At 48.2% G+C, this 16,029-nt stretch overlaps 3 protein-coding genes across 3 annotated transcripts; 1 reads left to right on the top strand and 2 right to left on the bottom strand.

Moving 5' to 3' along the window:
• Window positions 1–6,217: 6,217 nt before the first annotated feature.
• LOC134576826 (histone H3) lies at window positions 6,218–6,628 on the top strand. Its single transcript, XM_063435520.1, has one exon. The coding sequence runs from the start codon at window positions 6,218–6,220 to the stop codon at window positions 6,626–6,628; it is 411 nt and encodes a 136-aa protein (XP_063291590.1).
• Window positions 6,629–7,358: 730 nt separating this feature from the next.
• LOC134576827 (histone H4) lies at window positions 7,359–7,670 on the bottom strand. Its single transcript, XM_063435521.1, has one exon. It carries the CDS (start codon window positions 7,668–7,670, stop codon window positions 7,359–7,361), a length of 312 nt encoding a protein of 103 aa, XP_063291591.1.
• Window positions 7,671–8,557: 887 nt separating this feature from the next.
• On the bottom strand, window positions 8,558–9,202 carry LOC134576828 (histone H1B-like). Its single transcript, XM_063435522.1, has one exon. It carries the CDS (start codon window positions 9,200–9,202, stop codon window positions 8,558–8,560), a length of 645 nt encoding a protein of 214 aa, XP_063291592.1.
• Between the last annotated feature and the right edge of the window lie 6,827 nt (window positions 9,203–16,029).

Here is a 16,029-nt window from a genome sequence, read left to right on the forward strand (position 1 = left end):
TGGGAAGTTTGATTGTAGATGTGTTTTGGTCGAGTTTAGTACTTTCAGTGGGAGGAGTTCACATTTACCTAGAGTGGCATGAAAGGTGAACACTTTGCTATAGAGAGACATCTCCTCCAGTATATGAGGGAGTGAGGAGCTGGGTTCGGAGACCGTGAATAGCATGTCATCTGCAAATGCTGATATTTTGTGTTCTGCCCATCCAAATTTGAAACCCTTGATGTTAGGATTTTCTCTAACTCCCTGGAGGAATGGCTCCAGGACCAGGACGAAACAAAGAGGGGTGCTATTGGAGATGGGTACTGGGAGTGAGAGTTGGCCGTTCACGAGTAGCCTAGCCGTTGGTCTGGAGTATATAGCTCCCATCCACCTTAGCCAGTTTGGGCCAAAGCCCATCTGTTCCAGGGTGGCAAGCATCAGGGACCAGTCCACCCTGTTGAAAGCCTTTTCGGCATCTCTGGAGAGTAACAGTGTCTGGGTGTTTGTGTGTTCAGAGTGATGCATGAGATTAATGAGTTTGGTGATATTATTTTTTAGCTTCTCGGCCTTGTATAAATCCAGCCTGGTCTGGGTGAATTAGCTCTGGGAGCTTGAGGCGTAGGCGGTTAGCTAGTGTTTTAGTGAACATTTTTTAAATCAATATTTTTAAGTGAGATAGGCCAATAACTCCCACATTGGGTCAAATCTTTACCTGGTTTGGGTAGAGTGCAATAGTGGCTTCCGATGCCTGTGGGGGTATGGAATTGTCTTTAAGTAGGGAGTTGAGTGCGTCTAGGAGTGGGGGTATGAGCTGGATGGAAAAGCTCTTGTAGTATTTGGCCGTGAAGACATCTGGGCCCGGGCTCTTTCCTAGTGGGAGGGAGTGTATCACTACTTCTAACTCCTCTTTAGTTGTGGGAGAGTCAAGTCTTTGTTGTACGTTGGGTGGGATTGTCTTGGCGATCCTTTGTTTGAGGAAGGCTCTTATGTCAGTAACATCTGGGGGGAGAGTCCCTCAAGTTGTAAAGTTTGTGGTAAAACTCCTGGAAGGCTAGCATGATGTCCGCCATCAGATTTGACTTGGTCCCTTGTGGAGTCTGTATGGATGAGATAAATGTGGTTTGTCTTTGTGTTTTTAGAGCTTGCGCTGATAGTCGTCCCCCTTTGCCCCCTTGGGTATAGTACCGGTGTCTGGTAAGAAGAAGACTTTTCTTGATTTGTGTTCCATAAAGGGTGGCTAGCTCTGAGCGTTTATCCAAAAGTGTTTTATATGTGGTGAGGTCTAGGTTGTTTTTGTCTGTGGATTCAAGTGTTTCAACAAACAACCGGGCACCTATTTTAACTAGCAAATTGTCCGGCAGAGGCATATCGAGCAGTATCAGAAATGCATCTATACGAGAAGGTCAAGGAGAAATGAATGGTTCAATACAATATAACCCCGGAAACCTACCGGACAAACAAACAAACTAGAGGATTACGTTAAGGGCACAAAGACTACTATACCAAATGGGCATTTTGAAGCTCAGCCATGATATTCCCCTTGCAGGGCAATTAGGCATTTGGAAAGCGAATCATCGGATCATACAGGGATATAGCCAAACCTTTGATATGTGTCAGCGAGTAGAGAAAAAAGGTGAATACCCGAAAGCTAAATAAAAATCCGTACCCAGGGGGCGGAGCCTGACCGCCAAGCAGTACAGACGTGGGCACCACGAGCTCTCGCCTGACGGGCCAAATTTGGGTCAAACTCAACGGCTACACTGACCGCAGACTCACCGGGTTGTGCTACCCGTGCTGGGAATGCACTGCGGAACCGAAGGACACCCCTCTGAAACCCGTCGAGGCAGGGAAACCGAAACGCCGAGTGCGGCCTACTAAAGTTGGAGCCGGGGAGAGACGGCCGCTCACCCCGACGCCAGACACACCAAGCGTCTCTACAGGTCTCCTACCCCCCCCCCCCTCTGGACCGGTGGGGGTTATCCCGGTCCCCACTGGGGGAACAGACTGTGGCATCAATCACCACCCCAGCTATCTGAACGCAGCAGGCGACACGAGGCACTCCAACCTCACGGTGGTAGAGGTTGAACGGTGGTAGAGTGCCTGAGGGAGAGACGGGGTGACACAGTAAGGGAGCGGGTTGCACAGTGGTGTGAAAGTGAGGGAGGGGATTGCAACTGGTGGCCCCTGGTGTCTTTGATCCCTGGTGCTCCAGTAAGCTCTCTCTACAATTTGCCCTGAGAGACTGCACAGTCTGCAACTCCACCAGGTGTGAGCTGCAGATTGTGCAGTGCCTCACAATATCCAGAAGTCAGAGCATTGAAGTGGTATCCCGCGGCGACGGTCTGATTGGCCAGAGATCGCGAGACACTGCATAGTCAGCGGAGCTGCAGACTGTGCTGGCTTTCTGCTTCTCAGGACAGAGTGGAGGGACCTCGCAACCAGCAGCATACCGGGCAAGGTGTGGGGTCCTTGTACCTGACACAGTATGCCTGCCCGATGGCGAGTTAGGCCTTAGGCAGCCGCCTAAATCGCTGCTCAGTGCCGACTGCGGTCTCTCTCCCTCCAGTGCAGCATTTTCTATTTGAAGCTGGGAGGTAATGATAGTCAGTCACTTCCCAGCATCTCATGCTACAGGGATTCCGTTGGGCAATTAAACAGTGCTTACCGAGTCCCTCTGCAGCAATGCCCATCAGGTTTCTTTAAGTGTATGGGCTACCCAATGGGCAAATCACTACAGAACTCCAGTTTTGTTCTCGCTGGACCATAGGTTCCTGCAGAAAACCAATTGGAAAACGCTGTTTGAGTGTATACAGGCACATCTGGTGAGAAAGTGTATAATGTGTTGGCGCAATAAACAGGAAAAAAAGGCAAGTTACAAAAAAAATAAAATGCTTATGTCTTTAAGATCAAAACAGGCTTATCAGATTGTCTTTAATAAGCTCAACATGTCTGCAGACACTGAAATCATCATGCTGATATTTAGATGAAGCCTCAATGGTCTAAATTGTTCTTTACTGGCAAACACCAAATCAAAAAAAAAAAAAAAAAAAGGAGGATTTCCATGTATCCAAAAAGTAATGAACAATCGTATGTGGACTAATGTAGATACTTTCTAAGGACAGGTATCTAATTCAGTCGGGGGTTGGCTGAACAAATGGATACAACTAAACCTTTAATAAGAATAAAGCTAAAGGGGTGGGATACCCCAAAAGAAGTCACCAATATCAAGACTTACACAAAATAAAGACAATTACAAAAATAAATCCGTACATATCCAATGTGCAATAAAGGGAAAAGCCTGCTAAATGTTCCAAAGTAAGCCTGCGCACATTCCCCATAACTAGTGGAAATGATAGAAAATAGGGTAGGTAGGCTAGATATTGCACACTAGCTGTTTTGAGGTATATATGTCAAAAAGACCTTTTAAAGTCTAGTAAAATACTAGCGTGAGCAAAAAGACGCTAGAACCACATACTAGGCTTCCATGAGTTGCAACATAGTAATAGACAGTATCAGGATGAAGTGAAACATTGTTTCAATAGGCTATAACAAAAGAGAAAGAAACGGATACACTTATCGAGTGAAATCCCTGGCCATGTAGCCATTTGGTAAAGTATTAGGTATAAGATCTCCTACAGTAGCAGCTTTTATAATATCCCTAATGTGACTTCAAGCGCTACCCTGAATAAGAAGCCTGTCCCTAATCTACAGTTACTAGATATACAGCCGCCCAACGAATATCTTCTAAGATCAAGTCCGGTATCTAGGTAGACTTTAAAGTAATAGAGCGGAGCAAACTGAGCATTAGGTGGCTAAATCAGCATGTGAGTGATACAAGTGTCTAAAATGTGCAAACACGAGCAGCTCGAGATCTTCAGAGTTACAGGACAGCATGGAAAGGGTTAAGTGAAAGGAAAGCTACACGTTTGCGTGAGCTTGTGGTGGGCAGCAAGTAAGCTGTAGAGTTGATGCATGGGTGTGATGCCAGCTCTGAGAGAGACAGTGTGGGTGGCTCTTAAAAGAGCCTTTGTGTTAGCGGGTGGTCAGGGAGGCGGACATTTACTTGGCGCTGGTGTACTTTGTGACAGCCTTGGTGCCCTCAGACACGGCGTGCTTTGCCAGCTCTCCGGGTAGTAGCAGGCGCACGGCAGTCTGGATCTCCCGGGAGGTGATGGTGGAGCGCTTGTTGTAGTGAGCCAGGCGAGAAGCTTCTCCTGCGATGCGCTCAAAGATATCATTGACAAAGGAGTTCATGATCCCCATTGCCTTGGAGGAGATGCCGGTGTCGGGATGGACCTGCTTCAGCACCTTGTACACGTAGATGGCATAGCTCTCCTTCCTGCTCTTTCTACGCTTCTTGCCATCTTTCTTCTGAGTCTTGGTGACGGCTTTTTTGGAGCCTTTCTTGGGGGCTGGTGCGGACTTTGCTGGATCAGGCATGATTAACGCTGTTAGCTCGCGAGCGAATAGCAAGCTGCTTGCTCCGGCGGTTCTATTTATAGGCGGACCATGTAAATGAGGCCCTTCCGCTTCCCTTCCTGCGATTGGTTGCTAAAGTCAGATGACGTAAGGAAGCGGCTGTTTAACACTAGCTCCAGCAATAGATTGGTTCCCTGTATAACGTGTCTCTAATTGGCTGCTTGTAAAGTCATCCAATCACAGAGCACAGTGTGTTTATAAATAGCTTGTGGTAGGGGAGGAGTTTTCATCTTCTTGCATTCAATCAAGAACAAACATGTCTGGCCGCGGAAAGCAAGGTGGAAAGACCCGTGCAAAGGCGAAGACTCGCTCATCCCGAGCGGGACTTCAGTTCCCAGTCGGCAGAGTCCACCGTTTGCTGAGGAAGGGCAATTATGCAGAGCGTGTGGGAGCCGGTGCCCCCGTCTATCTGGCTGCAGTGCTGGAGTACCTGACCGCTGAGATTCTGGAGCTGGCAGGGAATGCCGCTAGAGACAACAAAAAGACCCGCATCATTCCCCGCCATCTCCAGCTCGCTGTCCGTAACGATGAAGAGCTCAACAAACTGCTGGGAGGAGTGACTATCGCCCAGGGAGGTGTCCTGCCTAACATCCAGGCTGTGCTGCTGCCCAAGAAGACCGAGAGCCACAAGCCCAAGAGCAAGTAAAGCGGACAGCTGCTGCACCTGCCTCCCTCACCTACCAAACACAAAGGCTCTTTTAAGAGCCACCCACGTTCTCCACAAAGAGCCGATTAATTGTTCTGCTGCGCGCAAACCGTTCCCTGTATCTACACACACACACACACACACACACACACACACACCCACCACGCTGGCAGCTCATAAGCAAGCTAAAATATTAGGGCGCTTCTGTCACAGCACTGACTGAGTCCCATTTGCAGTCCATATCCTGTCCAACATTCCAGCTATAGAACTAGTTAAAATCAATGGCTGCCATGCATGTCTATGATAAACGCAGCAGCAAATTAATACCAATTGGGGCAAGTGTATATAGTGTACAGGTCCTCTTTTGTTAAGCGGGGCATCTCTACATGTCGCTCACTCTCAGGATTCCCCCCTCTCCCGCTGTCTGGAGGACATGCCGGGTGAAACCTACTATGAGCGTTCAAATCCTAGCGGCGCTACAGCTCTGTTGTCTGTGCTGCTGGATGAGTTAACGCAGCCTTAATAGCCTGGCCTCTCGGCTGAAAACATTGTTTCAATAAGTGGATGCTTTGTAACATTTCCTGCTGCTCTGTCTCCTGGAGCTCATTTGTATGGCTACTGAGCGTCCTGTGAGTGAAAGTCCTTTATCAGACGTGGCTTCTATCCCATCGAAAGAAGCGGCCTTTCTGCATGTGTAAGAGGTCAATGTCCCATGCACCCCTCCCCCTCGATAAAGCCTATACAGCTATTAATAAGTATGTTGGGAGGAATACGTCCATTACTGCCCACTGCCATTCCTTTCAACTAGTAGCGTCTATAATAAATGCTGTCAGGACAGGAAGGGTCACTAAAGGCTTAGATCCCTTCTTTGGGCGCGTGGTCTCAATAGATGGAGGAGGGGGGAGGGGATGAAGCAGTTGATTTGAGCGGGCATTTTGAATGTGGGGGAGGGGATGAGAAGCAGTTGATTTGAGCGGGTATTTTGAAATGGTTTACTATTTGTTTTCAGCCAATCAGAACATACCACCCACTTGATGAACCAATGAAAACGCCGTATCGGCTATAAAGCCCAGGCTACAGCGAGCAGCGTTCATTCCCTTTCGTTTTGCTACAATGGCCAGAACTAAGCAGACAGCCCGTAAGTCGACCGGAGGCAAGGCTCCCCGCAAGCAGCTAGCCACCAAAGCTGCTAGAAAGAGCGCCCCAGCTACCGGGGGAGTGAAAAAGCCTCACCGTTACCGTCCAGGAACTGTGGCTCTCAGGGAGATCCGCCGTTATCAGAAGTCCACCGAGCTGCTCATCCGCAAGCTGCCCTTCCAGCGCCTTGTCCGTGAGATCGCTCAGGATTTCAAGACTGATCTGCGCTTCCAGAGCTCTGCTGTCATGGCTCTGCAAGAGGCTAGCGAGGCTTACCTGGTTGGTCTTTTTGAGGATACCAACTTGTGCGCCATCCACGCTAAGAGGGTCACAATCATGCCCAAAGACATCCAGCTGGCTCGTAGGATCCGAGGCGAACGTGCTTAAGTTGAAACCTGCTAACACAAAACACAAAGGCTCTTTTAAGAGCCACCAAATCTGCACTCGAACGAGCTCCAACACATTCATAAAAACGTGTCTTTTAGCCTGTGACTTTGAGCGGGCTAGCTACGGAGCCCACACACTACAATGCTCAAATGTCCCCACATATCCCATTTTCACGTCAGGCAACGATGTAGCCATCATCTCTGCTGGTCTATTTCACTGGCGATTTTACAATAACTTCACTATTTAGAATCCATCGTGTGGAGAGGCAGCAGGAAAAAGACTACTTTTTCGCTTAGAGGAGAATACATAGTTAACACAGGAGTGCATATGCAAAGCTAGTAACAATGTTTCTATTTAAGTGGCTGCAAGCATGTATTAAATGTAGGCAACAGTAACAATACACCAAAACCAGAGCTTTCTTGACAGTGTGTGTGTACGTACTTGCTCATATTTTTTTACATCCCCTACCATTAACAGAAGGCGGCTCCAAATCCTCCGATGGTTCAAAAATGCGGTCTACAAATACAGTGTTTAGCAACCTTTCCCGTCTAGATGTTTGGGAGCAGCCTCTACTACTATCTCCTTCTCGGTGTATCTATGTAGATAGCAGGCAATTTATCAGGTGTGGAAGGGGTTAAAGTGATTAGGTTCAGTCTTTTAGTGAAAAAGTGGGTGGCCCTGAAAAGGGCCTTTGGGTTAATGGGGTGTGCGGTAAAGTCAAGCCCGAGTTTTAACCTCCGAAGCCATAGAGAGTGCGGCCCTGGCGCTTAAGAGCATAAACTACGTCCATGGCGGTGACAGTCTTCCTCTTGGCATGCTCGGTGTAAGTGACGGCGTCCCGGATGACGTTCTCCAGGAATACCTTCAGCACCCCGCGAGTCTCCTCATAGATGAGGCCGGAAATACGCTTCACGCCTCCCCTGCGAGCAAGGCGACGAATTGCAGGCTTGGTAATGCCCTGGATGTTGTCACGAAGAACCTTCCTGTGACGCTTAGCGCCACCTTTTCCGAGACCCTTTCCTCCTTTGCCTCTGCCAGACATGGTTCTGCTTTTCTTTCTGCACGAACGATATGAGATGCTGTGCAAAGCTCTTCCTTATATACTCCTCGGACGGACCGTATGGGGACCTGCATCAAAGGAGGCAGGCGTTTTAAATACGCCCCTTCACTTTTTTTTTTTCCTCTCAATAATATGCTTAACCCTCTCCTTCCGTGCTCGAAATGGTTCTGGCTTTTAAAACCAAAGCTGTTTATGCTTCAAAAGATTTCACAATCGTGAAATCTTTTGAAGTATAATCATTTTATCATGTCTTTAGTGTTTCTTTGATAGTCGGCTTAGCTACTGCACAAGGTATCATTTCTTGGGCTTTATCACTCTTTGAATATCGAAATAAGCGCCCGTTTCACACGTGGAGAGAGGACGAGGACAGTCCCTTTTATTATCACCATGTACAAAATCGCAATCCCTAAAATATGTTCTGCTTTATTATCTTACTGAAAAAGGCAATAACATTAAATCTAGTCTGGAAGGACACTGTGTGATATTCTATATATTATATGCGTTTCTCACTAAAACTGGCCTTTCGCAATTTAATGAAGAAACACCCTCAGTATCTTAGAACGGAGGAAATTTCTAAGCCAAAAAAAATAAAAAAAATCAACGCTCAAGTGTAGCACTGGTATACGGGGACTTGGCCACACCGACAAGATACATTCCTGTGTAATCTTTTCGAGCACTAGATGCTGGGATTACAGGATTCATTAGGTTATTCCTGACTTTAGAATGAGGGATGGAGGGGGAACGATATGTGTGACATGACACCAAAACAAACACGTTGCCATCACTGATATATAGCTCTGAAATGAGAATGTGGTGGCTCTTACAAGAGCCTTTGGGGTTTGGAAAATAAAATTAAATGCGAGCAAGGCTTATTTCTTTTTGGGAGCTGCCTTTTTAGCCTTTGCAGGACTCTTTGCGGCTTTGGGTTTGGCTGCCTTTTTGGCAGGGCTCTTCACGGTCTTCTTAGCCGGGCTTTTCACTACCTTCTTGGGCTTGGCGGCTTTGACTTTCTTCGGACTTTTGGTGGCCTTTTTAGCGGAGGCGGCCGGCTTTTTGGCCTTTTTCGGGCTCTTTGCAGCTACCTTCTTAGGTTTGGCTGGAGACTTGGTGGCTTTCTTCGGGGCAGGCTTCTTGACTTTAGCCGGTGCCTTTTTCTTGGTAGCCTTGTCCTTGCTCTCCGCCTGCTTTTTGTTGAGCTTGAAGGAGCCGGAAGCTCCGCTTCCTTTGACCTGGACGAGAGTGCTTTTAGTCACCAAGCCCTTGAGAGCCAGCTTGAGGCGGCTGTTATTCTTTTCCACATCATAACCAGAAGCAGCCAAAGCCTTCTTCAGAGCTGCCAGGGACACCCCGCTGCGCTCTTTAGAAGTGGACACAGCTTTGACAATGAGCTCGGACACGCTAGGACCGGAGGGCTTAGCGGCTTTCTTGACACCGGCTGCTTTCTTGGGCTGCTTCTTCTTGGAGGCGCTTTCTACCGCAGGTGCGGCGGCGGGAGCTGGGGCGGCTTCAGACATGGTCACTATTCTCTATGAAGATCAAGCAATAATACGCGCCCGCAGCAGCCTCCAAATTATACAACTCCAGCTAGCATCTTATTGGCTGATCTAACCACGCTCTGATTGGATACAGTCTTATGACACACCCTCCACTGTCCCTACTCCATCTTTTCACACTCTGCTCTCACACTGTGTTTCCGAATGGATAAAACGAATACATTTAGGTAAAATAAGAGGACGGAGGTCGATGCCATCTATCGTGGAATGTACTAAACTATCTAACCAAGAATTCATTAGCAGCTCCATGGGTCCCGAGGGTTGTCACGATCTAGCAGAGCCGGTGAAAGCTGACACATCTCCTTTGGGATGAGCCTGATGTTCTCCACAAACATTACTGTGATAACTATTAAAAGAATATATTCCAAGGTTTTCTTTCTCACTCTTATGCAAGAAAGGGAAGGGGCCCGTGTTATCAAGGTGGGTTGAAGCTCGTGTCGTAAAGAAACAGAGAAAAGGGATTTTGATCCTCGTTTGTTCAGACAGGTAGCTCAGGTAGGATGTAGTAAGATCATAGCAGAAGAGCTCTTAGTCGTGGCAATTTTTAAATTACATAATTACATAATTGTATGTTATATATCTATGTTTACCCTCTAACAACAACTAAGACCAGTTATATTAAAACACACACACTGTGTTCTCCAGGAAATCCTTTATGAAGCCTGGTGTAGGTCTGGCACCTTAAACAACAGCAATGAGTTCCGCACTCTAGGGACTTTTTTCCAAAACATCAAAAACATTTCAATGCTATTTCAAATCATGATAAAAACATGACAGCAAAAATTGTCCTGATTTTAGCACCAAATTAGGAGCTAACATGTTGATCTGTGTGGCGGACCACCAGGGTATCACCTTCATGGATTCCCTTTCCCGTTGTATTAGCTAGTACAGCTTTCCACAAATACATTTGTCTAAACGTAATGCTGGGAGTCAGTGGCGTACACACGACCCATGGGGCCCCGGTGCTAAAATTGATCCGTGCCCTTCCCCCCGCACTTACTCTGCGCGGGCCGGGGTCGCAACAGATGGCGGCAGGCTCCGGGTTGCAGGGCTGCGACCGCGGTATGTACGCAAGTGTATGCAGATACACATACACTTAAAGGACCACTTTAGACACCCAGATCACTTCAGCTCAATGAAGTGGTCTGGGTTCCAGGGCCCTCTAGTTTAACCCTGCAGCTGAATACATAGCAGTTTCAGAGAAACTGCTATGTTTCACTGATGGTTAATCCAGCCTCTAGTGGCTGTGTCACTGACAGCGGCTAGAGGCGCTTCCGCGATTCTCCCTGTGAAAATCACAGTGAGAAGACGCTCGACGTCCATAGGAAAGCATTGAGTAATGCTTTTCTATGGGCGGTTTGAATGCGCGCGCGGCTCTTGCCACGCATGCGCATTGGGAGCTGAGAGGCAGGTCGGGGCGGAGGGATCCCCAGCGCCAAGGGAGTCCGGCGCTGGAGAAAGGTAAGTGCTTAAGGGGTTTAAAACACACACACACTCTCACGAACAGACGCATACACACTAGCTAACAGACACACAAATTTACTGCCAAAGACACACTCAGTGACAGACAGAGACACATACACACTCACTTATAAAACACACACTCTCACTGACAAACACACACTCACTAAGACACCTAAGACTCACTAGACTCACTAACCTAAGACTCACTAGACTCACTAACAGACTCACTAACAGACACACACAAACTAGCACACTCAGTAACAGACACACACACTCACTCACACACAGACACACACACTGACACTCACTAACAGACACACACTCAATAACAGACACACACAACTAACACACAGTAACACACGCAAACAAAAACTAACACACTCACTGACACTCACTAGCAGACACAGTAACACACACACACTGGCACAAAAATGTGCACTAACACACACACACACACACACACACTGTAGCACTAACACACATACACACGTTTTTTGTGTGCTTTTTTTTTCAGATTTAATCCCGCAGCCTCCCTTTCCAGTCCAGTCCAGGGGCTGCCCGGCGGCCGGTCCTGCTGGCTCGTGAGGGAACACTGTCCCCTGAGCGCTCTCTGCCCAGCTCCCTCGCACATTTTTACTGATGCCGGAGCCAGAATATAACTTCATATTCCGGCTGCAGCATAAGTGCGGGGCGCGCAAGGGAGCTGATCAGAGAGCGCTCAGGGGAGAGTGCTCCCTCGCGCGCGCGCGCCCGGTAACACCAGGGCCGGCCTCGGGGGCCCTGATGTGGCCAGCTCCTTGTCCCCCCAGTAGAAGAGTCTGCCCACACTGGCGTACATACCGAGTCGCTAGGTGGCCGGGCCCCCTGGTGGGCCGGGCCCAGTCGCAGCTGCAACCCCTGCGACCGCGGTATGTACGCCAGTGCTGGGAGTAGATCTGGTTTATTCAGGCAAGGCACACAGAATTTATACACAGACCCCCAGCATGGGGTCTCCATTCATGGACACACAATCCTGGACACACTTTGATGGACTGCATGGTACCCTGACTGGGCACCTCTGCCAAGCTTGCTTCCTAGCTATCACTGGGACACCAGTAGTGCTATAGCCCCTACCCGCTGCAGCTTGGCTGGGGTCTATCCAAACTTTCCTAACCTGTAACAGGGTCCTAGTGATTAAGCTCTCTTGCACAGAGTATAGCTGTCTCACCCAAACATGAGCCCAGCAAGAGTGCGGCTTGGAGTGGGCAAAGATGGCCGCCAACACGTGACCAAGTGTGTCCCAGACTCCAGGGATCCCATTGCCCTGGCATTTGAACGCTTTTGGGAGCAATACTGGGAACAAGCTAAACAGAGCCAAACAAGACCCACGGCTGCAACAAGCCCTCCACAGAACGGGGACAAACCACCACAGCCAGGGCGGAAAGCTGGCGCTACACAAGCGGGGAAGCGGAGGAGGAAGCCGCACAAAGCGTCCCGACACAGAGCTGACAAGCGGGTGCACTCATCTCCGTACCCCTTACATGCCTACCAAACAGCGGGGACCGCCAACAGCCTCTAAAGCGGCTCCTACATCGGAGAAATCGGAGACGCAGCGGGCCCACCCGAAGGTAGTCACCCATCATGCAATGCCCAACACCCGATATGACCAGCACCTTGGCACAGACCTGCTGCACTCTCCCAGACGGGGAACAGGCTGAGGGTCGGACCGGCCCTGGGACAGCATGACTGTTGAGAGACGTACTCACAAACTGCTACTACACCCTGGACATTAACTGTCCCTCTTGGCGAACACGAGTACTAGCCCTTATGCATACTGCTGGCCTGTGAGGGTGACTTTATCCCAACACGAGCTTGTTATAGATAGAAGCAGCATTATCTATTTGTTTTTTTTTTTTTTTCGTTTTATTACTCCATTTTTCTGCCGGTTATAAGGAGAACTCAGAATGGATTTTACTGAGACTACCTAGAAATCCCAAAGCTGACCTAAAACAGATCAAGCAGTGTCTGTTCGGCTTTTTTTCCTTTTTCCTTTTTTTTTTAGAAATTGTTTATTTTAAAATTCTTGCAAATGTAACAATTGATACTTCAAAAATGTGTATAACATTGCTGCTTTAGTCATAATGTCTAGTACAAAGTTCACATTCAGTAACAGAAATACTTGTAGTCGACATAGAGGGGAAGTGAAGACCAAAAATAATAAGGGTGTTGATATTCAAATAGATTCGCTGGTAGTTCAAGGTCTCATATTATCTCCAGCTGGGTGTCACTATCGGTCTGTTTGACTGGTGTTCATGAAGTTACACTAGGGTTCCCAGGAGGTCATGTATATTTTTTTTTTTCCAGTGGAGGGTGATAAGCAGATTTGCTGCTTTGAGCAGATGTATGTCTAGGGTCCTAGTGTCCCTTGGTATGGAGGGAGGCAATATAAGATATAGGAGTGTTTAAGGTGGGTAGGGTATGGTGGTTCCCGTTATGAGGTGTATAAGACTGGAGATCCGTGACCAGAACTTTTGGTTCACCGTGCATGACCACCAGATGTGAGCCGTGTCCCCAATGGCCTCTAGTCATCTACAGCAGTTATTGGACGTGCCTGGGAATGCCCGTTTGAGTTTGGATGGGGTGTAGTGCCATCTAGCTATCTTCTTATAGTTACTTTCTTGTGTCGCTAAGCTGGTGGATGATTTTTGTGTCAGGAGGAATATTTGCTTCCAGTCATTATCTGCGAAAGATAAGTGCAGTTCTTGTTCCCAGTGTTTTTTGTAGAGTAGGTTGATTGGTTGGCTAGTGTCCTGTAGTAGGCATATGTGGTTTTGACCTGTTTCTTTTTGAGTGTGCATTGGGTGCACGTAAGTTCGAATTTGGTCAGTGCTCGGTGACCTTGTTGGGGGTATTTGTTGGTCCGCAAAAAGTGAATGAGTTGATCGTAGAGAAATTTTTGAAGGGTCGTGGGAGTTCCCTGCGGGTGTAGGGACGACAGGGGCCTAACTCCCTCATTGTCAAGGAGGTCTCGTGAAGGTAGGTATGCTGTGGTATGATATTATCTGTATGCCGCTCCCGATTCACCAGGCTTGAAGAGCGGATTGTGAGTCAGTGGATATAGCGGTGATGGGTATGGTGATATGTCCGCCGCCAATGACTCATGTGTGACCACATTCTCAGTGTCGGAGTAATGGTCGGGTGTTGTTTGTGCATAAGGAAGGATTGGCCAGAGTTGTGCCATGGTATTGTGTGTATGGGGACACGGAAGATGTTATTCTCTACATCTACCCATTGTTTGGTCGTGTTCTTGCCTGTCCAGTCATAAATCCTGGCCAATAGTACTGCACTGTGGTATCGTTCCACATCTGGCAGCCCCAGACCCCCCTCCGTCTTTGATCTTGTGAGCAGCTGATAGGCTAGCCTGGGGCGTTTGTGGGACCAAATAAATGTTGTAAATAGTTTTTGTATGGCAGCAAAGAAGGTTGTGGGTAGAGTGATCGGGAGAACTTGCAGCAAGTATAATATTCTTGGGAGAATACTAATTTTCAGGATATTTATCCTGCAAAACCAGCTGAACTGCGAAGTGTGCCATTTAGTAAGATCTTTAGTTCTAGCTTGGATTAGCAGGGGGGTGGGGGGTGGTTTCATATAGTCGTGAGATAACGGATGGTAGTGCTACCCCCAGATATGTTATATGCTCTGTTCCCCAGGAGAATGGGAAGTTTGATTGTAGATGTGTTTTGGTCGAGTTTAGTACTTTCAGTGGGAGGAGTTCACATTTACCTAGAGTGGCATGAAAGGTGAACACTTTGCTATAGAGAGACATCTCCTCCAGTATATGAGGGAGTGAGGAGCTGGGTTCGGAGACCGTGAATAGCATGTCATCTGCAAATGCTGATATTTTGTGTTCTGCCCATCCAAATTTGAAACCCTTGATGTTAGGATTTTCTCTAACTCCCTGGAGGAATGGCTCCAGGACCAGGACGAAACAAAGAGGGGTGCTATTGGAGATGGGTACTGGGAGTGAGAGTTGGCCGTTCACGAGTAGCCTAGCCGTTGGTCTGGAGTATATAGCTCCCATCCACCTTAGCCAGTTTGGGCCAAAGCCCATCTGTTCCAGGGTGGCAAGCATCAGGGACCAGTCCACCCTGTTGAAAGCCTTTTCGGCATCTCTGGAGAGTAACAGTGTCTGGGTGTTTGTGTGTTCAGAGTGATGCATGAGATTAATGAGTTTGGTGATATTATTTTTTAGCTTCTCGGCCTTGTATAAATCCAGCCTGGTCTGGGTGAATTAGCTCTGGGAGCTTGAGGCGTAGGCGGTTAGCTAGTGTTTTAGTGAACATTTTTTAAATCAATATTTTTAAGTGAGATAGGCCAATAACTCCCACATTGGGTCAAATCTTTACCTGGTTTGGGTAGAGTGCAATAGTGGCTTCCGATGCCTGTGGGGGTATGGAATTGTCTTTAAGTAGGGAGTTGAGTGCGTCTAGGAGTGGGGGTATGAGCTGGATGGAAAAGCTCTTGTAGTATTTGGCCGTGAAGACATCTGGGCCCGGGCTCTTTCCTAGTGGGAGGGAGTGTATCACTACTTCTAACTCCTCTTTAGTTGTGGGAGAGTCAAGTCTTTGTTGTACGTTGGGTGGGATTGTCTTGGCGATCCTTTGTTTGAGGAAGGCTCTTATGTCAGTTATGTCAGTAACATCTGGGGGGAGAGTCCCTCAAGTTGTAAAGTTTGTGGTAAAACTCCTGGAAGGCTAGCATGATGTCCGCCATCAGATTTGACTTGGTCCCTTGTGGAGTCTGTATGGATGAGATAAATGTGGTTTGTCTTTGTGTTTTTAGAGCTTGGTGTCTTTGATCCCTGGTGCTCCAGTAAGCTCTCTCTACAATTTGCCCTGAGAGACTGCACAGTCTGCAACTCCACCAGGTGTGAGCTGCAGATTGTGCAGTGCCTCACAATATCCAGAAAACAGAGCATTGAAGTGGTATCCCGCGGCGACGGTCTGATTGGCCAGAGATCGCGAGACACTGCATAGTCAGCGGAGCTGCAGACTGTGCTGGCTTTCTGCTTCTCAGGACAGAGTGGAGGGACCTCGCAACCAGCAGCATACCGGGCAAGGTGTGGGGTCCTTGTACCTGACACAGTATGCCTGCCCGATGGCGAGTTAGGCCTTAGGCAGCCGCCTAAATCGCTGCTCAGTGCCGACTGCGGTCTCTCTCCCTCCAGTGCAGCATTTTCTATTTGAAGCTGGGAGGTAATGATAGTCAGTCACTTCCCAGCATCTCATGCTACAGGGATTCCGTTGGGCAATTAAACAGTGCTTACCGAGTCCCTCTGCAGCAAT

Source organism: Pelobates fuscus, chromosome 11 (assembly GCF_036172605.1).
Source record: "Pelobates fuscus isolate aPelFus1 chromosome 11, aPelFus1.pri, whole genome shotgun sequence".
Classification (NCBI taxonomy): Eukaryota; Metazoa; Chordata; class Amphibia; order Anura; family Pelobatidae; genus Pelobates; species Pelobates fuscus.